The sequence below is a fragment of the Chelonoidis abingdonii genome, chromosome 14 (assembly GCF_003597395.2).
Source record: "Chelonoidis abingdonii isolate Lonesome George chromosome 14, CheloAbing_2.0, whole genome shotgun sequence".
Classification (NCBI taxonomy): domain Eukaryota; kingdom Metazoa; phylum Chordata; order Testudines; family Testudinidae; genus Chelonoidis; species Chelonoidis abingdonii.
The window spans coordinates 6,633,425-6,656,823 of record NC_133782.1 but is presented as its reverse complement, the minus strand read 5'-3'; the positions used below and the strand labels follow the sequence as shown (position 1 = coordinate 6,656,823).

General features: G+C 39.0%; 1 protein-coding gene across 2 annotated transcripts; it reads right to left on the bottom strand.

Moving 5' to 3' along the window:
- Positions 1 to 916: 916 nt before the first annotated feature.
- Positions 917 to 23,399, bottom strand: YTHDF1 (YTH N6-methyladenosine RNA binding protein F1). 2 transcript variants are annotated; one of them, XM_032766273.2, is made up of 5 exons: positions 23,181 to 23,399; positions 22,816 to 22,840; positions 21,129 to 21,208; positions 12,825 to 14,342; positions 917 to 2,378 (listed from the first exon to the last, which is right to left on the bottom strand). In XM_032766273.2, the coding sequence occupies exons 1-5, from the start codon at positions 23,205 to 23,207 to the stop codon at positions 2,352 to 2,354; spliced, it is 1,677 nt and encodes a 558-aa protein (XP_032622164.1). In that variant the 5' UTR covers positions 23,208 to 23,399; the 3' UTR covers positions 917 to 2,351. The 2 variants fall into 2 exon arrangements, with proteins under 2 accessions (XP_032622164.1, XP_032622165.1); XM_032766274.2 differs by lacking the exons at positions 21,129 to 21,208; positions 22,816 to 22,840; positions 23,181 to 23,399 and adding an exon at positions 17,042 to 17,099.

Genomic DNA, 23,399 nt, shown 5'->3' with positions numbered 1-23,399 from the left:
TGAGCCAGCTACTCCTGGGACTGCATAGTATCACATTTATAACTGCACCTCTTTGCAGTCTCTGGGAGAGAAGCCTACCATAGTAGCTTATGGTAGTTTTCTGATGCCCACAAAAGTGACAGTAGGCTGAGACACACGGAATCAGCTTCCCCAATTGTCATTGAAACCAGCCTAACTACAATGGTTCTATTCCTTAAGAGACTGAACATTTATTTTCTAAGTTAGCAGCAGCAAAGCAGTGATACTTACACATTTTTGGTGGGAAACTAAAAATGTGTGCTACCAGTGTCAGACTGCTGTTTGGGGACTAAAGAGAACTGCATTTCTTTTGGCAGTGGAATGCTTGGCTGCATGAGCCCAACTGATGGAAAAGAGAAGGCCAGAGTTGTGCCCTATCAGGATGTAAACAGGGCAACGGACTTTGAGGAAAAGGCAGCTTTTTAAAATCTGAGGTTAAATCCTAGAACATAAGGAACAGTGCAACACTGTCAAAAGCCATAATGTTACATAAAAGTGTTTTACTTGGTTTATTCCTAATTTTGAAAGTTCTTTCCTCATCACACTGATCCAGATTTGTAATGTCCTTGTATGGATGGTGAATCCTGCAGATCAGCTTTCAATTCCTTAAGCTTCTCAGCCACACAAGCAGAATAAAAAGTATAACAGTTGTCAATTAATAAATGCACAAGAACCCCACACTAGAGGAAATAATATTGGAAGTAGCTTAGACATATTCTTAAAGCGATTTCCAAGAAGGATCCCTGCCAGAGAAAATGTGCGCTGACCAGCTCAGATGTTTGCAATTCTATCAGCAGACTAACTACTCTAATTGGTCTTGTGCTCATGAGTTAGTGTTACATGGCAACAATATATGCAGGTGTTTGAGTGTGGGGAAAAAATGAAAATGACATCATACTTGCTAAATATGTATTGTTTATTAAGGCTTGTATTCTCCTAGAGGAAAAAAGTTAATCTGATGCTGTCCATGAGTCCTTACAGGCAGTGACAGTCCAGAAACAAAGTTATACGTTCTAAATACAAGTCTAAATGATACAGCTTAAACTTTATTTAAATCAGAGGTCCTTTTGGAGTAAATAGTTTTCAGAAGACGATATTTGCTTTCTGATATAGTAAAAGATCCTCTACAATAAACACGTGCAGATTCAGTGTGCTAGAGCAACAGGCATGAGCACAATTTTCATGCTTAATTGAAACTCCAGTTGGTGACGAGTTCTTCAACGGTTCCCTTATTCCACAAAAACATGACAGCAAATTCAGTTTCTTAAAACATTTTTTTTTACTCATCCAACAAAAAAAATTAGACATACACAGTCGATTTTAAACATGAGGCATAATCCATCATCTTGTCCATACTATTAGTTTCTACGTTAAAGCTCAGCATTATTGGTATAAAAACTTTAAATGGCATTGGGATTTTGGGGGGAAAAGAAAGGGAAAGATTAAAAATGATCTGCAATTAACTAATAACACCTGAAAGCGGAAACAGGTTTAAACACACTGTCCAAAAACCCTGCAATGTTGATAGCATTTACATTATTATTTATTAAGCTACAAAAACAATAAAGCAGAATTATGGCTGAGAGAAAGCACCTCACTAACTCTCTGCAGGATATGGGTATAACAAATGCACACTGAAGCACTGGGTTAACAGAATGTGAAAGGGAAATATTTTCAGAGTTAAACAGTTTCACTGACAATATGATTTTCTTGGAGACAGAAAAAAATCCAAGTGGCATGTTAGCATTTTTAAAAGTATAATTGTACAATTCAATTAAAAAGCGATCTTAACTTGAATTTTTATTTCAATATTCTGAATGCAGTATTTCTCTTAAACAACATTCTTAAAGTGACAAAACTCAATGGTTTCTTATGATTGCCATGAAGAAACGGGGTTTGGGATGAAGAGGAGAGAAATTCTGTCATATACAAAATTATGGTGAATATCAGAATAGGAACATAATTTGTGCCAAAATAAAGTCTTTGGGAAACACTGACATTTTTAGGATGCTCATTTATAGTTCCATATTAGGTCAGTATAATTGTTTACTAACTTAAAAAATAAAAACAGATACATCTTTATTAATGGATTCTATAGCATTTTACATAGAAAAGATACAAATTAATGCAGATCCACCTGGGCAAAAACAAACTACAATGTACTTAAAGATGCAACAACTTAATTCCCCCTGTACGAGAAGAAATATTGGAGCTGAAAGCTTTAGTTTGTCCTGATGCCAGGATATAGCACCAGATTATGTTTTAAGATTTGTTTTTCGTAGTCGAATTTAATATCAGTTCTATTATATATAGCAAATTGTATACGCTTATTCTTATTGTTTGTTTCGATTCTGCCGTTCCTGTAAAAAGAAAAAAACAAAATTTTTTAAAAAAAAGGCAGGAAAAAACATTTAATAACATGAACAAACTTTTAGCGACAACAGCTAAAAAAGGTGGAGTTTTTTTTTATAAATGCAATTACTGGTGCAGCTCAAAATTATGTCTTACATCTCATTTTAAAAATCACAACAGCAATTATTACAGTATATATTTGACACATACAAGGATACAGGAATCAAATGAACACTTGAAATTTCAAGTGGAGTGGCTGAATGCATGCAGAGCAAATGTACATGCAGCTAGAGCAGTCACCCAGACCCCAAAATGGTAGCAGTTGAGGGCTACAGCAGAGAATGTAAGTATGGAAAACTAAAATTCATAACTGCAATAGAAGATCTGCAATATTTTGATCTGTAGATCAAGTTAACTATTGCAACAGCAGCTGGATTGGTACAAAGGTAGGAACAGACTGAAGGGATCCACAGAATAAGTGTAAAATTTTCTAAAAGTGCCCTTGTGATAGGACCTTAGGTCTCACTGAAAGGCAACAGAACTTTGGCTCTTAAGTGCTTGTCACTTCTGAAACTTGCCCCAAACCTTTTTTCTCTCTGATACCTTCCTACTCTGTTTGGAAGACATTCTGAGAGACTTCACGAGTCTGGTAGAGACAGTGCTGCTGGATGAAGCAAGCAAGACTTGCAAGATGCTATGATGCTGAATGAAGTCAGATGAAAGATGTTCAACATCTTTATTAATGATCTGGATGATTGGATGGATTACACCCTCAGCAAGTTCGCTGATGACACTAAGCTGCGGGGGGGAGAGGTAGATACGCTGGAGGGTAAGGATAGGGTCCAGAATTACTGTGACAAATTGGAGAACTGGGCCAAAAGAAATCTGATGAGGTTCAACAAGGACAAGTGCAGGGTCCTGTACTTAGGATGGAAGAATCCCATGGCCTGCTACAGGCTGGGGACCGACTGGCTAAGCAGCAGTTCTGTATAAAAGGACCTGGGGATTACTGTGGATGAGAAGCTGGACATGAGTCAGCAGTGTGCCCTTGTTGCCAAGAAGGCTAATGGCATATTGGGCTTCATTGGTAGGAGCACTGCCAGCAGATCAAGGGAAGTGATTATTCCCCTCAATTCAGCACTGGTGAGACCACATCTGGAGTATGTTTTTGGCCCCCCACTATGGAAAGGATGTGGACAAATTGGAGAGAGTCTAGCCAAGGGCAACAAAAATGATCAGGGGGCTGGGGCACATGACTTACGTACTTGTTTAGTACGCAGAAGACAAGAGTGAGGGGGGATTTGCCTTCAATGACCTGAAGGGAGGTTCCAAAGAGGATGGAGCTCGACTGTTCTCGGTGGTGGCAGATGACAGAACAAGGAGCAATGGTCTCAAGTTGCAGTGGGGGAGGTCTAGGTTCGATATTAGGAAACACTAGGAGGATGGTGAAGCACTGGAATTGGGTGACGTAGTGAGGTGGTGGAATCTTCATCCATACAGGTTTTTACGGCCCAGCTTGACAAAGCCCTGGTTGGGATGATTTAGTTGGTGCTGGTCCTGCTTTGAGCAGGGGGTTGGACTAGATGACCTCCTGAGGTCTCTTACAACCCTAATCTTCTGTGATTCTTCTGTAAGTAGAAGCCATAGGTTCACCGAAGTCTCACTGAGCTTCTGATAACCATCACCAATAGGAAAGAGCAAGGGACATTAAAGGAAAACTCCAGACAGGGCTCAACCGTAGAAAGGGCAATCACTTAATTTGTGCCCCAAATGCAGTAAATGTGGAGAGAAAGGGTCTCAACAAGTCTGCGAGAACGTCTCTCAGAGAGCAAGAGAAGCAGCTGTGCTCTCCACTCTTCAGTGGAGGTAGCGACCAAGGGATCATGCAGGGAAGTTCAGGCAAAAACAGGGGAAAGTGGTAACAAACAAGAAAAACAGAAGGACTGTTCAGTAACTGCCTCTGGAACAAAGACATTGTCAGAATATCATAGCAAAAGCATATGTGGGTGAAAATTCAGAGCTCCAAAGAGCAGAGCAGTGGATATCTATTATGAAAAGCCCAAAATGCCATTTTACCTTCCCAAGAAGCTAGGGGTCTTTTAACAGCTAAACATAGCTAGTTTATGACTTTTTCCTTTAGTTTCCTAGTTAGTTGGGATTGCTATATTTTCCCTGTTTTTACAAACTCAGAAAAATTGTAGTGACAAATATTTTAACTTTTTTTCTTGGACTGGTGTCATTTTCTACTTAGATGAAAACAAAGATACAAGGCAGGTTCAAAATGTTAAGAGCTGTTAATATGAGGGGCCCATCTTCATAACTTTCCCCTCGTACCCATTAATATTCCTTAAAGCAAATTATTTGCATAATGTAAAATACAAGGCATTAAAACCATAGTTTAACAAGACTTTGAGTGACTGGTTCAGATGAACAGTAGTCCAACCACCATGTCCAACAAGTGGCTTAGAAGTCCTATTGGATAGACTAATTGAGTTTAGTAGCATTTATGATCAGCATTTATATTATCTATAGACAGACATGAAAGATGGAGCTCCCAAGCAGGATGCAGATACTGGTTTTTTTGTTGTTTTTTACTTTTTAAAAATTAGATCCTTACATTTCAAAATAAGCTTAAAATAAATGCAAGTAACCTTAGCATAAATTACTCAGACTAATTATCTCAAATCACACTTTTCTATTTTAAGCCTTTTCACACAGATCCCATCCACATTTTCTCCAAACAGGGTGGTAACGGGCTATTTCACAGAGCTTCCTACCATGTTGAACTATTCTAATCTTAAACTTGTGATAACTAGAGAGAATGAAACCAAACTGCATTTGTAACCGGGTTAACACATGTTTTAGTCTTCAGGCTACAACCTGCTTCTGAATAAGACCTGAACATTTATGATGATTATTTTTTTGCTGTGGAACATACAAGTACAACAAACTGATAAGGACTAAATTAAATGAAAATTGAAAATGCAAGTAGTCTGTAGGATCTGTAAAGCAGATAATTTTTTTTCAAACTAGAACAGTGTAGAAGGCAGGCTCTCATTGGTTGGCTGAATTACCAACTGCCAACCTAGTGATGTTTGTTTCTTAATTATAATAATTGTAACAAAAGTGATATGTTCTTAATCAGGGGGCTCAGACTTGGGGCTAGCATTATTGGGATAATTATATATTGTTATTAAGTTTTCCAACCTATATTTGAACTGCTTAAGACAAGACAGTGGTTTTAAGCTCTAATCTTTTGATGGCAGATGTCCTTCTCCACCTTCACTGTTCTGACATTTACTACCATGTCTCCAATCTATTCTCTAAGGAAAGGGAAGAAAAATAAATTAGGTTTCTTATTTTGTTTGTTTTAGTCATCTGCTGGCTTCCCACACAAGGTGGATAAAAACAAAATTGGATAGTTAAAGTAAGTATTTTTTTAAAAAAATTAAAGTTTAAATTATGACAACCTATATTAAAGGCCTAAATTTACTACAGTTTATAAAAATCATTTAAATTACAAAAAATATTCAAGAAGTTTGTGTTTACTATTGAACTGGAAGCTGCAAGCTGAGCACCTGGAACCAGAGTTTCTTAAAGTGCTAAACCAACTTTTGACAACGGCAGTCTCATCTGGAGGTGCGGAGACAGCATTTTCTTCATTTGTTTTTAAACTAATCAATTCAGTGACCAGCTCATTCAAAGTTGAGAAACTGACTGGGAGCTGAAAAAGCAGAGATATAAGAGAATGAGATCTACTAGGTCTAAAATCTTGACTGACATGGCGACCAGAAACTACAGATATTCCTTCCTTTGTATAATACATTTGCTTTATCAACACAGAATCATAGAATATCAGTGTTGGAAGAGACGTCAGGAAGTCATCTAGTCCAACCTCCTGCTCAAAGCACGACAAATCCCCAGACAGATTTTTGCCCCAGGTTCCTAAATGGCCCCCTCAAAGACTGAACTCACAACCATGTGTTTAGCAGACGAATGCTCAAACCACTGAGCTATCCCTCCCCCCATGTTTTGCCTTTAAATTTTTTCTTAGATTTCTATCACATTTAAGGTAGTTTAACTAATAAAAAATTTGGAATTCAATTCAAAATACACAAATACATTCCCCACCCAAATATAACTTGACATAAATAATGAGTAAAATACTAATTATCTACTAAATAAGAAATGGTGTCATTCACCATTTTCTAACAAATGTAAAAGTTAGGAATCTGAATAAACATATGCTAAACTACGTAACTGTTTATGTTCCTGCAGCCCCAACTGGCCAGGAGCAGGGGACCGCAGCCAGTGGGAGCTGCGATCAGCCGAACCTGCTGATGCGGCAGGTACACAAACCAGCCCAGCCCGGCAGGGGCTTTTCCCTGAACAAGGAAAAATCAATCCATCCTGCTCTCCCATCCCTGTTTCCTTCAAAAAGCTACAAGCTCCTTAAGGCATCCATCAGTGGTTTAGCAGGATGAGGCTGCCTAGCTTATTGAGGTCAAGTACCACAGGAGCAAAGAATGGGCTACTCCCTGAGCTTCCAGGCCTACATTTCAAAGCAGAGAAGGAAGACAGATGGTTTTCAAAGAGCCATTTTAGATTTTGCCAGTAGTCAAAAGGTGATGTGAAACAGGACAGATCTGTTGTGTATATTTCCCTGCCCCCAATGCTCCTTTCCTGTCCTCTGGACTAATCTGGAGCTTCCTTTTAGGAAGAAAGACTGTAGCCCAGGTTGAGGCACACTGATGTGTCACAGCTTATGCAACATCTCTCAATGAACCATGCTGCTAGTTACAAGTTCTCACAAGTCTATTGTTCTTTGGCCTGACTGAAAATGTGAAAAATGTGGAGGTGACTTATTAATGATAGCAGAGAAGCTGAGAGAGAAAAGTTCGTCAGCTGGATAATTTGGGGGAACAAAGACAACTATCTTCCCAGCCAGAGACAGTGAAAATTGCAGAAAGGGATGAAGAAAAGACCTCTAATTCCATACAAGAACTAGATAATAGTTTTGAACTTATTGTTCCCAGGCAGAACTGTCAACCCTTCTACCAAGCCAGGGTCAGTGGGATTATTAATTATGATTATTATTAATTACAACCAAGAATGGGCCCTATTGTGCTCAGGACTGTCCAAATAGAGAGCAGCAGACAATTTCTGCCTGGAAGATTTTATAAGCTAAATCAGTGGTTCTCAACCAGGGGTCCTGGGTCCCCTGGGGGGCCACAAGTAGGTTTCAGGGGGTCAGCCAAGCACAGCTGGCGTTGGACTCGCTAGGACCCAGGGCAGAAAGCTGAAGCCCTGCCACATGGGACTGCAGCCCAGGGCCTCAAGCTCTCACCTATGGCTGAAGGCAAAGCCTGAGCAACTTAGCTTCGCGGTATCCTCCATGGCATGGGATCCCGGCACTGCCCTTCTTGCTACTCCCCCAATGTCAGCCCTGGCTTTTATATGCAGAAAAACAGCTGTTGTGGCACAGCTGGTCCATGGAGTTTTTATAGTATGCTCGGTGGGGCCTCAGAAAGAAAAAGACTGAGACCCTTGATCTAAACAGACAAGACAGACACAAGGTGGGGGCAGGGGTATAACTCACAAGTAAAGTGAAGAAATAGGATGGCAGCAAACAGCATGTTAGTTTCACTATTTTTTGTTTTGGGGTTTTTTTGGATAAGTTTAGTTAGGAGGGGACAGGCTGGATGAAAACACAAGTGAAGGGAGGGGGCAGAAGTTGAGATGAAAGGACAGAAAAAGGAGAGGACAGAGTTGGAACACACAGCCAATAAAAGAGAGCCCATTAAATCTTAACTGGCATTCCTCTTCCCTACCACTAAAATGTAGACTACAAAAAAAATAAAGCCTCTACCACAGCATAATTAAAATCAAGAAGTGTAATGTTATAAGCACTGATCTTAAAATGCAACTGTAATTATCAGCATTTGGGGGTGGGGGCAAGCAGGATGCACTCCAATGCCATGCACTTTCCATCCTGAAAATCTCCATACCAGTGAGCTTTCCAACAAGAAAATGGGCATGCAGCTCCCCCAGAGCCCGTCATTGTTGCTCCTTCAGTAAATCCAACAAGTCCAGACTAGGATTTGGAAGATAACAACTGGCACATGTTAATACCCTATTGTAGGCAAGTCAGTGTGCCTTTAACTTGTTACCAGTAAAACATACATTATAGTCACACTAACTGGTCTACCCTAGGCTGTTATGTTCCAGCTAACATCTGCCAAATCCTAGCTTAGACAAGGTCAAAGTGGACACCTGGGAAGCTAAGAGATACACAATGACCTTGCTTTCTTGGGGTGGGATGCACATCTGCTGCACACTTCAGACCTTCTCCTTCTGAAGTATAAGAGCCCCTGAACTCAGATCCCCAAGATACTGGCATACTGTGTTGTTACTAGACTGCCAAGCCAGCTATAATCAATATAAGACAATATCTGTAAAAGGTTTCATTTTCATCTCCTAGAACATGCCACTCCAACCTCTGCCCCAAATTTGTTCCAAACAAAATACACCCAAAAAAACCATAATACACAACAAGTTTGTTTTGTTTACTAATGTCACATCAAGCTTTTTTATTTTGAACAAAGATTTTGTAGTTTAAAAAAAGCTTATTTACTGGGGATGATTCATGAACTATTAATGCCTCATGGTAAATTTACAAAATCTTTTATTTAGATAATTTGCCCATGTTATTAAGTTTTAATCGTTTTCAGTGCACAATCTTGGATCACCTGGGGTGAAATTAGAACCCTCCCTTGGCACAAAAACCAGCGTAAAGTGGCTTTCAACAGAAAACTCAGAGGTGGTAAGCCGGAGTGAATCCATGTCCAACCTACCCTGGGTATTTTGTTATACAGGGTGGAACAGCAGCCAATGCCCCTCCTCTAGCGTATGCATTGTTTTAGGCTATTGGAACTGCACTAGTACAATTCTATTATTCCCTCCCATCTTGACTTAGCAGCATACAGGGCTACAAGTGTGATTACATCTTTCCTTCATCCACAGAGGACAATGCAGGTCTTCAGTGATGCAGAGGACCCTGGATGAATCTTCTGCACTCTGGTATAATGTTACCCAACTAGATTATGCTATACAGCTACTTAGTCCTCATCTGAGGTCATAATCCTCATTTGACAAGTGATAGTTAACACAAAAGTAAGATGTAGTATCACATTAGACTGACTTTAGTTGGAGAATAAGCAGCAAGGGGATGATTAACTTCTAAAGAACATGTTCTGCACATGCCTTTGGTGATTAAATTGTTAAAGCAGCACTGCTCATATTTGTAGGTAAAACTGTCTAAAAGGGATTTTTAATATTTCTTAAGATATCAGTGGCTTTATTACATAAAATTATTGATTTTCTCGGCAAAATAGGAAATACACATATTTGAACAGTATAAGATTTTAAAAAGCTATCTTTATATAATTATGACGACAATATAAACATATTTTTAAACAAATGATATGACCGCTAAACCAAATACGATGAATAGAAGGATACAGCAATCTGAAAACCCGTTAGAGTTAAGTCTGACATACACATATGTATTAATTTTAATTGGCAAAAAGTTCCTGTATATAATGTTTGCTTTTTAACAGAAGGTCTGTTTTAAGACAGAGTTCTCAAGTATGTTAATTTTCAATAGCAGGTGCTTTGACTCTTCATATGCTTTAGAAGGAAACTCTTACAGCAAGCTACTGCACTGCCAAAATTTGTTTACACTTAGGTTAAAAATAGATGCTTTCCTTTCAGAATATAATTTACATTGACTGCCATAGTCTGATTATTTTTCACTATATCATGTCATCTTTCTCAGCCCATTCCTATTGTTTATACACAGCTCAGTTTTGAAAGCTATTCAGATATAAGAAATTATACCTTTAGAAAATAAAACCATCAGCCTAATATATCTGTTATTAAACTCAATCCTAATGTTCCTTCAATATTAAGTGCAGAAGAAAACATGCATTAATTGTTGAGAAACTGATCCTATTAGAAAGTAGTACCTGGATAGGCACATTTTGTTTATAGATTTAATTTTAAATAGAAGCAGAAAATGAAAGTCCACATTAAAGTAATGCAGAGGTGGGGTCAGCTCAATGGTCTGGTGCCAGTATACTGAGCTATTATAAAAGAGTTAAATATTATAAAGAAAGCTATTATAAAAGAGAGGTGATACTGTATGATCCCATTCATAAAGCTAGCAAGGACAGACATAGAATTAAATATTTTCTCTTGAACTGAAAGAAGAGAAGCCTGAAACCACTTTCAGTGGTTGACACAAGAGACACTCCAGGTGGAGGGTTGTTTTTTGTGTGCGTTAAATCTTAGCATCATGATGAAGAGACTAAGGGTATGGCTACACTTGAAATTTCGGAGCGCTGCCGTGGCAGCGCTTTGAAGTGTGAGTGTGGTTGGAGCGCCAGGAGATAGCTCTCCCAGCACACCATGTAAACCACATCCTCTATGGGTGTAGCGTGCAGTGCTGGGAGCCGCACTCCCAGCGCTGCCGCACTGATTATACCGAGGCTTTACAGCGCTGTATCTTGCAGCACTCGGGGGGTGTTTTTTCACACCCCTGAGCGTGAAAGTTGCAGCGCTGTAAAGTGCCAGTGTAGCCATACCCTAAGTGATTTGCCTTAGCCATCTCACATCTCATCTGTGGTAAAGGAACACAATGCAGGTCTCCTGACTCCCAACTGTGGTTGGGGAAAAGTGAGAAGAAACAATTCTCAGCAAGCAGAAAGTTTGCAGGGATGTGGATAAAGCTTTTGCTCCAAAAATCCCACAGAGGACATAAAAAGCTAATTCAGAGAATTGAAGGTCTTCTCCATCAGGTCTAGCTACCACAGGCCTGAAATTTGCATGTGTATATACTGTAAGATGGCTAGACTGAAAAAGTGGTGCTGAAATTTGAATGAAAGCCTTAAAGCTGAATTTCGCTGAATTTGTAAGAGTAGGTCCTCCCCAAACAATATAAAGCAGTGGTGGGCAACTTACAGCCCATTATGGTAACGTGCTGGCAGGCTGCGACACAGTTTGTCTACACTGATCGTCTGCAGGCACGGCTGCCTGCAACTCCCACTGGTCGCGGTTCACTGCTCCCAGCCAATGGGAACTACGGGAAGCAACATAGGCCACAGGGATGTGCTAGCCGACGATTCCTGCAGCTCTCATTATTCAGGAATGGCGAACTGCAGCCACTGGGAGCTGTGGGCAGCCGTGCCTACGTACGGTCAATGTAAACAAACTGTCTCGCGGCCTGCCAGCACATTACCCTGACTGGCTGCGTGTGGCCCACAAGTTGCTCACCATTGGTTTAAAGCAACTTAAAGGGTGATAAAGGGAAAGCCTCATATTACCGCAACTTCCACTTTACTTCAGGACACTGCATCTAAGTCTGTGCTTAAAATTTCTGAAGCGCATATAAATGCACTAAGCTGAATTGGCAAACTTCTATAGTTCCTCGGAAGCGTAGAAGAAACTATACACTGAAACACTAACATCAGGATCAAACCATTTAAGTGTCAGCTAGCCATTACATTCTAACAGCTCCTACTTAGTCAGCCCATTGTGTATATACAGAGTCATTGATGTTAGACATTTGGATCCCATTCTTAGGCCTGGCTGAGCTGCATTTGGCACAGGACTTGAGGCAAGGGTCAAGGAGGTACCTAAATCTTTTCATAATCACACTTTCATATAAAAATAGGCTATATACTGTGGGACTCTGTCTGGAGATTCCCCACCTCACCTCCCCACACCCTACTCTAAAAATTCCAGTGATTTTTAGTGCTGGAAGGTGTTAAGACAGTCCTGAGGACTCAGATCCTTCATTTATCCACAGAATAGATACAACGAACAGCAGCAGCAATACAAGCTTCCTCACACTGTAATTTTCCTCAACTCTTGTTCTGGAGAAGCCAGGTAATGGGATGAGAATAGTTCAGTGACTATTCAAATCTTGGCTTCACTGCTGAAGATACAACCTAAGGTGCCAGCTGTGATAGAATATTTGACTACAAACTGGATTGATACCTAATCATCCACAGAAGCCAATGAGCTATTACATGGCAACCACTGACCTGGGCCAACTTTGAAATAGTCATAGGCTCTGTATCCCACGAACAATCCCAAAATAAAATGTCAAGCTCCAGTAGAATTGGATGTAACATATTTTACTTGTATATTTAACTTGGTTTAAAAAACAAACAAACTTTACCTGAGACTATGAAAACCACACACAGAACTGAAGCAAAGGTTTTTGTTTTAGTACTAAACGCGCTTAGAACAACCATGTTTGAACACATTACAAATATTTTAAAATCTCGACTTAGCTTCCCCCCAACACACACATACACACACTCTCAAGGCAGCAATCACATTTTTCCAAGTATGTTTTTTTAATTTTTTTCTAAAAAATGCAAGTTTACCTTCCGCACCACCTCCTCCTCTTCTTGGCGCTTTTCATAATGGGAAAAGTCATCAAAGATGGAGGTTGTGTGCTTGTAAGTAGCAATAATTTTAAGCACTTGTTTTGCTTTTTCTAAGGGCACCTCCTGTGTGTCACGGGAGTTTGTAACTGGTTTGTTGTCATTGTTCTCCAGCCTGATGTGTCGGAGCTGGTTGTTGGGCACGTCCTTCACAAAGATCCATTTGACATCAAATTTCCCCTTCCATTTGTCCTGAGACCAGACGCCAGCACTAGTGCCATAGTCCACAGGTGATTTCATTTCTGCTACTCCACAGAAATGTCCACTACCATTAACACTGAAAAGTAAGTAGACCGGGCCCTTACTATTCATGGATCGGAAAGCGCTGTCCAAGCGTTTGTTGCCATGTTCTGTGCTACACCAAATAGAATATTTAATGGAACGATGAATATCATCCTCAGAATAGCTCTTTATTATGAACACACGTCCATTTTTAAGATTCCATTCAAAATCTTTCGGGTTATAGCTATGAGCAGCTTTCAGTTTTTCAAGAACGGGATGGGATTCACCACTTGGGACAGAGTTAGGCTGGGTACTGCCAGTTGAGTTGCTATCATTACCAGTTCCTCCACTTTGGCCAAAAGCTGCATTTCTGTTGCGGGGAGCCACCCAGCGGTTTTGGGGTGGTTGCTGAGGACTTTGATACTGTGGCTGGGTCAATGGAGGAGGTTGAGCTGGAATAGGCTGAACCATTTGTTGTTGTGGGACAGACTGAGGATGTATCTGCTGGGGAGCAGGAACTTTTGCCACAGGACCCTTATTATCCCAAGTACCTATGTCCATATTATGTTTTATAGGTGGCGGAGGCAAAGCTCCTCCAATTACAGGCCCAGTTTTTGTTTTCATTTTAGGTTGTGGTTTTGCAGGCTTGCTGGCAATAGCAGCCCAAGAGGTTGGTTTAGATACTGGCAAGTTTACACTGGATCCACCATTACCAGGAAGAGCACTTGTCATTCCAGCACTGTTGACAACAGAACCTACTGTTTTCACAGCAGAAGTTGTTACATCTCCACCAATCTTAAGTCCAACCATTCCCTGTTCAATACTATTCATTCCAGGTGCTTTATTCAAAGTATCATTATGAAATCCTGTTTGTCCATCCACAATAGTACCACCCAGTGAACTAGGTGGGTAGCTGTAACTGCTCCCATAAGCTGAACTTTGAGTCTGCTGTCCTTGGGATCCACTTGTTCCCCAAGCTGAAAAAGCAGGATTTTCAGGGAAAAAATTAAATCTGTGTTGGTAGATGTTATTTCCCAGACCCCCAGGCTGTCCAAAAACAGCATCATGCATAAAATGATGGTCTCCATTACTGAGCTGTCCATAGGTGGTGAGGTATGGGATAGGAGGATCTCCTCCAGTAGACCATGGTGCTTCACTGAGAGAATAGGGAAACCCAATAGATGGTGGATAATAATTGGACAAATAGGGATCAGTCATTGATGGATAGCTATTATTCTGTTAAAGAAAAGAAAAGAAATTTCAGATGTATGCACTTTTTCAGAAAGGACTACAACATTTGCATACGACTAAATAGAAAAGACGTTAAGTAGTAACCATTGTTTCAAACTTCGTTACACAATTTATTATTCCATGGCCTCTTTAGTCTAAGTTAATGTCATTGCATCTTGTATATTCCTATACCAGAGATACATTCTCCTTCTCCACTTCCTGTAGATTTTTAAACAGTTATCACCACTCTCAGATGAATGCTAGTTGACCCCATGACCACAAACTCACTTTTATTACACTGCAGATAATTCATCTGAGTCATGAAAATTCAAGACTTGTAACTGAGAAATATATTTGTTCTATGTGTATATGAATAAATACTTTCATATTGTACTAAAAGTTTAAGATATTGTGTTTAATCAGCAGTATGCAATGATTATAGAAAAACAATTTTAAAATTGCAGCAAGACCAACTCTCAGAAATTAATAGGATCTAGAAATTGTACTAGATTGAATATAATTCTATTTGAATATTAAGATTTACACAAGTTTGTACTAAAATAACTTCTGAAAAATACAAAATTAGTGATTTTAACTCCAAAATCAAGAGAAAGATGAACAGATAAGCAAGTTTTGCTGCATAACACGACATATATTATTTATTGGATTTGTTTTATATAATCCATTCATTATATAGTCTTTAAGTCTATTAAGTTACACATAAAAGAAGAACATACTACCAAACGTTCATGTGAAAACAACAAAATATTTTATAGCCCGTGAAAAATTGCTCTGCATATGTTGCATGATGTGCAGCCTTCATTCTTTTCAGAATTTTTTATGTACAACTTAAGAAATACTATGTTTATGTAGGGAAGTGCTAGGAAATGGAATACTGTCCTCATACTGTGCACTATATGCATGATGTATGTTAAGTACATTTTTAATTTGTAAACTCATCTTTTGCAATTACGAGCAATATCTAAAACTCCAACTTTGTTTTGAAAAAAGGAAGATCTAACTAGTATTTGTGACTGCACTGGAGTCACAATGTTACTGGCTGAATGCCAGACCCACAGAGGGGGAGAATAAATAATTTGGCTTGACCCAATTTGACTGTTGTTTGTACTATAATTTTAAATAGTGCGTGATAAGTATTTGAGGCTGTATGTAGAGGATATTAGAGTAACTGAAATTTGGGGTGTAAAGACAAATGCTTGACTTCAAAATAGGACAATATTCAAGCTTGACTGTAAATGAGACTGAATATATTGGCATGAGCATTTAAAAAAGCATACAATATATGTAACATCCTCAGGAGTTACAAAATGAAAGTAGATTTTTAAAAAACAGCTGTGTGCTGGGGTGAAAAAATAGTTCTGGAAAATCCCTTCTTGACCCCTATATGGCAACTGGAAAGAGAAAATCCAGAGTCAAAGTGGTTAATATTGGAAATCAAGGATTTGTATCTGTAAAAGCATCGAGTAATAAGATTTTTCCATCCACCCTTGTTGTGTTGCACAAGTAACTACAGAGACTAGAGCCAATGAGGCTCCACATGGGCATAGGTGTCTGCCCCAAGCACAGCTGCAGAACGTTAGTTAGAATGCATTTTAAGTGATAACTCAGCTTGTAGTTTCCACAATCCTCACAGCAGCCTAATTAGTTAATATGGAGTTTGTAGACCAAGCAGGTATAGAGAACATTAGAGATGTTAGGAAACTGGTATAGTAGATTAATACCTCTGATTTTTCAGAGTCACCTTTTCCCGATTGCCAAATATTATAGAAAGATCTTCTGTAAGAAGCCTATACCGAAGAAATTTTAAGTACAGTGATTTTATTTTGTTAAGGTGAAGAATATAATAAAAAGCTGGTTACAATCTTAACTACGGAGTTGCTACCATGGCTTCATAATTCTTAACAGACAAGAAGTTTGTGAATGTAATTTTTCTGTATTTGTAAAGAAGAAGTAAAACATCAGTGAAGTGGTAACAGATGTACAGATTAGTCCCCTGGACTTCTACCTCTGAAGACTTAGGTCAGAGACCAGAAGGAGGTCACAAGCAAAGCTGAGTTGGATAAGAATGGGAGTTTGCTTAAGTAAGTCCTGGTGTCAATACATTTCAGTTTACAAACAAACAGAGTTTATTAGTACGCCAGGGATATAGACCTACAGACACAAATTCTGCATCTGACACTTGCATGTAAATCACCCAGGTTTTATTCAAGAGTTAGTCTTTTCCACCAAGGTCTCATTGCCCCACGCAGCAGTCCAGTTACAGAAGCTTGGAGCTCCTCCCACCAGCTTTTCCCAAATCTGCCTGACCATCTTTTAGAACCCTACTAAAAAAATCAACTGGCTTGTAGCAGCACAGAGATATTGCTTTAAAGCTGCTCCAGGGACAAGCTCATCATGTGTGTCCCTTCCCCCCACCTCTTAGCTGCTTTTTAGGATCAGACATTCAAGTCTTCCCCTCTATTCTCTTACAAAGTGTACAATTGACTCTTGGTTTCTTCCACTCTCTTCACTCCCCATCACATAACAATGCAAAGTACAAATAAGGATTTAAAATATTCTGTAGTAAATTTAAGATTAAGTTACTAGTAAAAATTACATAGAAACAAAGCTTAAAATTAACACTATCCAATATGACAAAAGTCTTATCTTGTCTCTTGTCCAGGAGTTGCCTGCCGTGGACCTACCTCTCCTGCAAATAAGTCTAGGCATGGCAACAGGCTATAGCATGTCCCAGCCACTTGGGTCTGAAAGTCAGTGATGGGGCTTCAACTGCAGCAAATTAAAAGTTAATAGAAAAAAAAGTAGAAGCAGCACTTAATAGAAATAATGGACAATGGAGGCCACCCATCTTATTTAATAATACACCAAACAAAAAACTGCCAATGCAAAAGGATGGCAAGAAAGAAGGCAGATCAGAGAAAGGTGATCAGAGAAAGGTGAAGAGGCAGTATGAGAATGTAAGGTACTGGTTAAAATTCAAAGAGGAGAATATTTTCCCTTCTTTCTCCTCCCCCAGACAATGCATACAAAAACTTAAGTTCTTCAAATCAGGTACATTTTTCTGAACCTGATACTTTACATACTGGAGATGAGAGAAGCATTAGACTGCAAAATACTGAATTAGCATTTCTTGCCAAGGGGCTCAGTCAAGTTGTGCAGCAATTAGCATTCCCAGACATGAAATAGATCCTTAGTTTATGAAGGTTAAGAACGTTAATTTTTATTTTATTTTTTTAAACTTTTAGCAAAAAATCTATTTCCTTGAACCTTTGACCCTTAGCAAGTTCATTTCAGACAAAAATCTGTTTAAAAAAATAAAAGATCACCACCTCCCAAAAAGGAAACCAAATCCAAGTTCATTTCTGCAACCATACAAAAATGTTAAGAAACTGATATTTTAGGGATTTCACAACACGCATTTTTGGGGGGTGGGGATGAGGGGGGTTAGGATGAGCTGAGGCTGACTTCATAAGGAAGCAGATTCCATACACTACAGAGCAAAGGGAGTGATTGCTTGTTAAAATTGGCTTTCACAAGTAACCTAGTGTATTTGCTTCTGTTAATTCAAGGTATACCTTGAAAACACTAAGAAAATTACTTAGTGACACAAAAGTAAGGAAGGATTGAGATTGATTCCTCTCCCCCAAAAGAATGAAGACACTCTTAGGATAGGTATTTATATGGCCCTTCACATTCACTACGAATTACCCTGAGCACAATATTATGTCAGTAAATGGAAAGTAAAAAAAATAAAAAAAATTACACAAGATCAGAGAAAAAAGGGTTGCTTCTGATCTGTCACTTCTATTTTGATAGACTGAGATTTTACATGTATGTATATTTACACTAAAACTTAAGGGTAACTTTAAAAATTAACACTACCCTCCCCCACATAGTTGAAGTTGAATAGTTTTAAGCACTACACCTTTCTCAGAGTTCCCTTGTCAGTTTTTACACTTATAACCAACCAACCAAAAAAAACAAGTTTTTCTCTCTGGAATTGCTCCAAGAACCAAATAAAAAAGGGGAAACTGAGTATGCATTGGAAAGAGTAATGTCTATACATGGAGTGACATCAGATGCACAAAACACAACCACAAATAAATTTCCTTCCCTCTGGTCTACTTCAGTTATAGCAAGCTTAGATACTACAAGTAAAAAAGAGTGGACAAATGTGACTTAAGATGACATTACCTCTTTAAAATGGCTCTAAGTCATTAAGAGAGAGGGAGGAAGAAAAGGGTATTTCTGAGATGGACAAAAATGTCAATATTAATGGCAGACGCCTCTATGCATTCAGTTTTTGAAATCTGATGGCTTTAGTTACTATAAGACACTAAGAATGGTTCAATGCAAGACAAGTATAATGGTTAGCATTTTTCCTAATTTATTCTAAGGAAAATCATGAGAATTAAAAAAACAATGATGCACACAGTGTGAACTATCACAAATAAGCAAGAATCAAATAGCAGCTACACCTTTCTTACTCATGATCAGACCATTATAAGATTCTTGAAAGGAGAATGACAGATTCCAAGTTTGGAATCCTAATTATGGCTTGACAGAACATAGTTGATTCCAGTAGAAGCTTATTTTCTAGTTCTTCACCCATAACATCACTTTTTCTAAATTCATTCTGAAACCTATGCAGAAATTTCTTGCTAAAAATACTAGTGCTGAATACCAAATCTGATTCAGTGAACGGAGTAATCTGTACAACTCATCCTTCCAGTGACTCCCTCCCACAGCACCCCTAAGTATGGTGAAATCAACATCGTGAATCACAATGTAAAGAATTAATCCATAGAGTTCTAACATTAAGAGATACACTAAGCCTTTTTACCATTGAGAACATTCACTAAAAGACATAAAAACATTCAATTCTGGTTTTGTGTTTTCTGCAGTAGTGTTTCTTGTGCCTGGATTTTCAAAACCTCTTGGACTAAGGGAATAATACTCAGGACATGAAGACATTTTCTGAGACCCATTATTTTGTCTGACACTGACATCAATGTCTTTTATTTTACACCACAGTATTCCTGATGTCTTCAAAAATGTAAGCACTAATAATACGAAAATGGAAGTGGTTTTTTACCACCAACCCTTCAAACTCTGTAGACGTAACTCTCATTCTTAGCTAATCTGCACCATCTCCATACACTCAGTGACAGCTTAGACCTTTTATAGCTCTAGCTAGAAGGGTCCTTAACCATAAGTGATTGAAATCAACAGGTGTTTTCTTCCAGAAATATGTATGTTCTCTGAGACATCCTAACCAAATTCCTTGGACCGTCACCATCTAAGCAGCCAGTGTGGAAAGTTTCCACATGAATCCTAGCAGAATAAAGAATTTCACCAGACATTTAAACAAAGCATTCAGTCTAGTTTGTTTGGCTTTATGCCACAGGGTGTAAGAGAAACCCTGAAGGAAGTGAGTAGTGATACATTTATTTCAACATACTTATTCTTGACCTTTTTGAGCCCCTCCCCCAGTTCTCTTTGCTAACCTCTTTGTGTTAACTGGGAACAGATTATGTATCTGCAGATATTTTTCTTGGTTTATCACTTATGACAGATGTTCTGACTGGCTGTGTATTTGGACTGGTTTCTTCATTTTTGTGTTGGAATGCGCTATACAACAGCAATACCTACCAATAAAGGGCTAATACATTTTAGCTAGTGTTCCCAGGCACCTGAAATTACAAGTAGTACAATTTGATATTGTAGCTCAATTTTCACATGGAAGAATCACTACTATTCCAAATCTGACCACCTACTTTACAAAGAAAAGTGTGCATAATTGCATGGAGTTCAGTGACACAGAAGTGAGGCTGGAGAAAGCTAGTTTCTTATATTAGTTGGCATTTAAACTTTTAAGCATAATTTTTTGGAGCTTGATTTACATTTCTTAAAATAAACTTGCACATTAGGTTATTAACGTGAGTAAAAATGTACTTCGTTTACATTCTTTTTAAATTTCCAACTCCCTCCCAGTAAATTTTAGTTATTCAGGATTTTTAACAAAATTTAATTTGTACTCTTGGTTTGAGTCATATCTATGTATAATTTACACTATTTTACAATGCCCTCAAGCAGCTCATCTTTCGTTAATCATCTCTAGATAATACGCCTCTGCAAAGAGGTAAGAGTTGAGGACTTCAGTAACTCAGCCAGAGATTATGGACCTCCTGCAAGAACTGGTGAGTGAGGATCTGTGGCCTGTGATGTGCAGAAGTCAGATTAGATGATCATGATGGTGCCTTCTGGCCTTAAGGTCTATCAGTCCTCATCACGCCATCTTTAAGAGAGTTTCAAATGATACTGTGGTCACTTATCATTTATTTCTACTTACAGCACAAGGGTTCAATCCACCAGTCATACAGAAGCAGAACCCCAATGACTGTAATAATGGGTGATTTGTTCATTAGAGAACTGAAAGTCAAAGGCCCTTGGCAGGCTGCCAACTATGTCAGCTTTCAAAGGAAATGTGTCATTTGGTAAGTGCCCAGCAGAAACTAGGATTTCTAAATAACTTCATTTCCACATGTGAACAAACTAGATATAAATAATAAATAATAATAAAAACAGTATTCTGAGCTAAAATGCTAATGCCATTACTCAGGAACACTTCAAGCACTATAGCTTTTCCTATTTCATTTTAAAGCTACGATCCCCGGGGCATAAACAAGTCACATTGGTGTTTGCTGTACAAGCAACACTACCCTCCACATCCCTTAAAAAAGCCACCAAAATTAACAAAGATGCACTAACCTGATTTGACTGTCCAGAAAGGTAAGGTTCAAAATCGTTGTCGTGAACTGTGTCCTTCTGATGCAATGAACCATTTTGTACTAAAACAAAAAGTTGCAACATATTATAACATTGTCTTACAATGTTTCAATAAAGAAACTCACCCTAGAGTAATTTGACAAAAATAAGTTAGCTCCCTTCCTTCTTGTGGCATTGTTAATAACCCCTGGAAGGCAAAGGGGTCAGATTTCACCAGAATGAGAACTTCCACATGCACTCTAAATGTCACTATTGCTTACAAAACTGATCTGAATGAGTGTTACAGAGAGTCAGAAGACCCTGCAATTTTAGTAAATGTAAGTATTTATACTTTCCCCACAAAATATCTTAAAACCAAATAGACAACTTTTGACATTAACTTGTGAGAAGAACTGGAGGACAGAGCAGTATCTTCTGAAAAAGCTGAGCTGCCTCTTTAAAAATTAATGTTAAATCATTTCAGAGGTGGAACAGTAAAATACTGGCTGTCGAGTGTTTGACATCCTAATAATATTTACAAGCTTTAAATGCAAGCCTTGGTTTTCTTGTCTGTAAAAGTGAGATAAAACTTCACTAAATCAGAGATATTTGAGACTCAATCATTAATAATATCTGTAAACCACACTGAAATCCACAGCTGGAAGATGCTACATAAACAAATTATTAAAGTCACTTTATTCTTAATTTCCATCATTTGTTTCAAAGCATAAGTCACATTGTATACATTAAGCCTTTGGACAGGAGTTCAAGAGTGTCAAAGGAAGGCTAAACTAAAAATATTGCGACAGGAAAAAGAAATATGATGCTAAAAAATAAAACTAAAGTGGGGATTTCAAAGAAGTCTGCAAGTGTAAAATAATGTTAGGAAGACTCTTCAGAGAAAATGGATACATAATAAGAAGGCTTTCTTATAAACTCGGGAAAAATATGATCTTGTTGGGACTATAGCTGTTTGAAACACTGATAAAGTGGAATTCAAAGAACCTTAACACTGAAAAGATGTGCCTACGTAAATTGATGGGAGTATCCTTTCTATTATTAAACAGTTATGTATTTGGTAACAGTCATAGTACCATATAGAACGTAGTTTATAAAGCGGGCCATTTACTCGAAAGCCAACTTGCTTCTGAAGTTTCATTTGTGACAATGTGCTTGAGGTCACACAAAAGTGTGTCACACTATCAAAGAACTTTTTTTTTTTGCTTAATACTGAAATTATTTCATGAAAAAACTTGTACCGATGTACCACCTGTCATAATCTATAAACTCCCATTTGCCAATACCAGTCCAGTAACAGAACAATAATTACATAGCAGAAAAATACTGTAAAGCAAGTTTGGGTACTTTTTAATCTATCACTTGAGTAAATGAATCTCCTAAACTGTATTTGTATACCTATTTGTAACTGTAACAATTTGCTTTTCTTAAAAATGTTTTTATTATTAAACACTGAAAGCATGCTTAGTACTGTACAACCTTAAAAACACAGTGGCACTAGGGGAATGCAAAAAAACCCTTAGGAACCAGTTTCCTTTAAAAAACCCACTTTGCTCCATATTTCATCACAGAGTTTAGCCTAATACCTACTGGTTCACCCATCACTGCCTGCCTGCTTCATCTACCTTCAGCAATGACAACTCAAGTGGAAAAATCCCAGCATTCACCTTACCTTTATTATCTTGTCCTTTCGGTCGCTATGATGCCATACGCACGATTGCAAAGAGGAAAACAAAGACAGAGGAGAAAGTTAGTTTTGGAAAATGATCTTGTCTCATTGCAGACAAGGCTGTGGGGGAGAAGTAACCACAGAGGGGGGAAAAGGTGAAGGGGGGGAGAGGAGGAGGGCCAACAGCTTTATTTATTATTAAGGGCTGGCCCTCACTGGAAATGGCCACTGATCAGGAGAGGGAAGAGTTAAAGGGAGTGCCTAGGGCCCAAGGAAGGCGAGAGGGACCTCTCGGGGCAGGCACACGAGCTGGGGGGGGCGGGAGGAGAAGCCCTCGGCCCCGGGCCCAGCTGGGCTTCCGCACTTACCTGAGGGTCAATGCTTGTGGCCGACATAATTCATGTACGGGGCCCCCGTGGTGAGCAGGGAGCGGAGGAGGGGCAGGACCCGGGCCCCTCCGCGCGAAGGGGGCAGCACGGGGAGAACGCGGGGCCCCTCCTGGCAGCGGGGGAGGGAGCTCCTGTCCCCGGGGCCTGCGAGGGGCGCTCCGGACCGGGCCTGGGGGAGGGGCCGGCTCGGCGTGCAAG

What these genes read in the sequence shown, in the direction of transcription:
- YTHDF1 (XM_032766273.2), bottom strand. Translation starts at nt 23,207, where the DNA reads ATGTCGGCCACAAGCATTGACCCTCAG. An exon ending in CCACAAGCATTGACCCTCAG is followed by an intron (nt 22,841 to 23,180) that starts GTAAGTGCGGAA and finishes ATGGCATCATAG; the next exon opens with CGACCGAAAGGACAAGATAA. An exon ending in TTTCTGGACAGTCAAATCAG is followed by an intron (nt 14,343 to 21,128) that starts GTTAGTGCATCT and finishes TTTCTTTAACAG; the next exon opens with AATAATAGCTATCCATCAAT.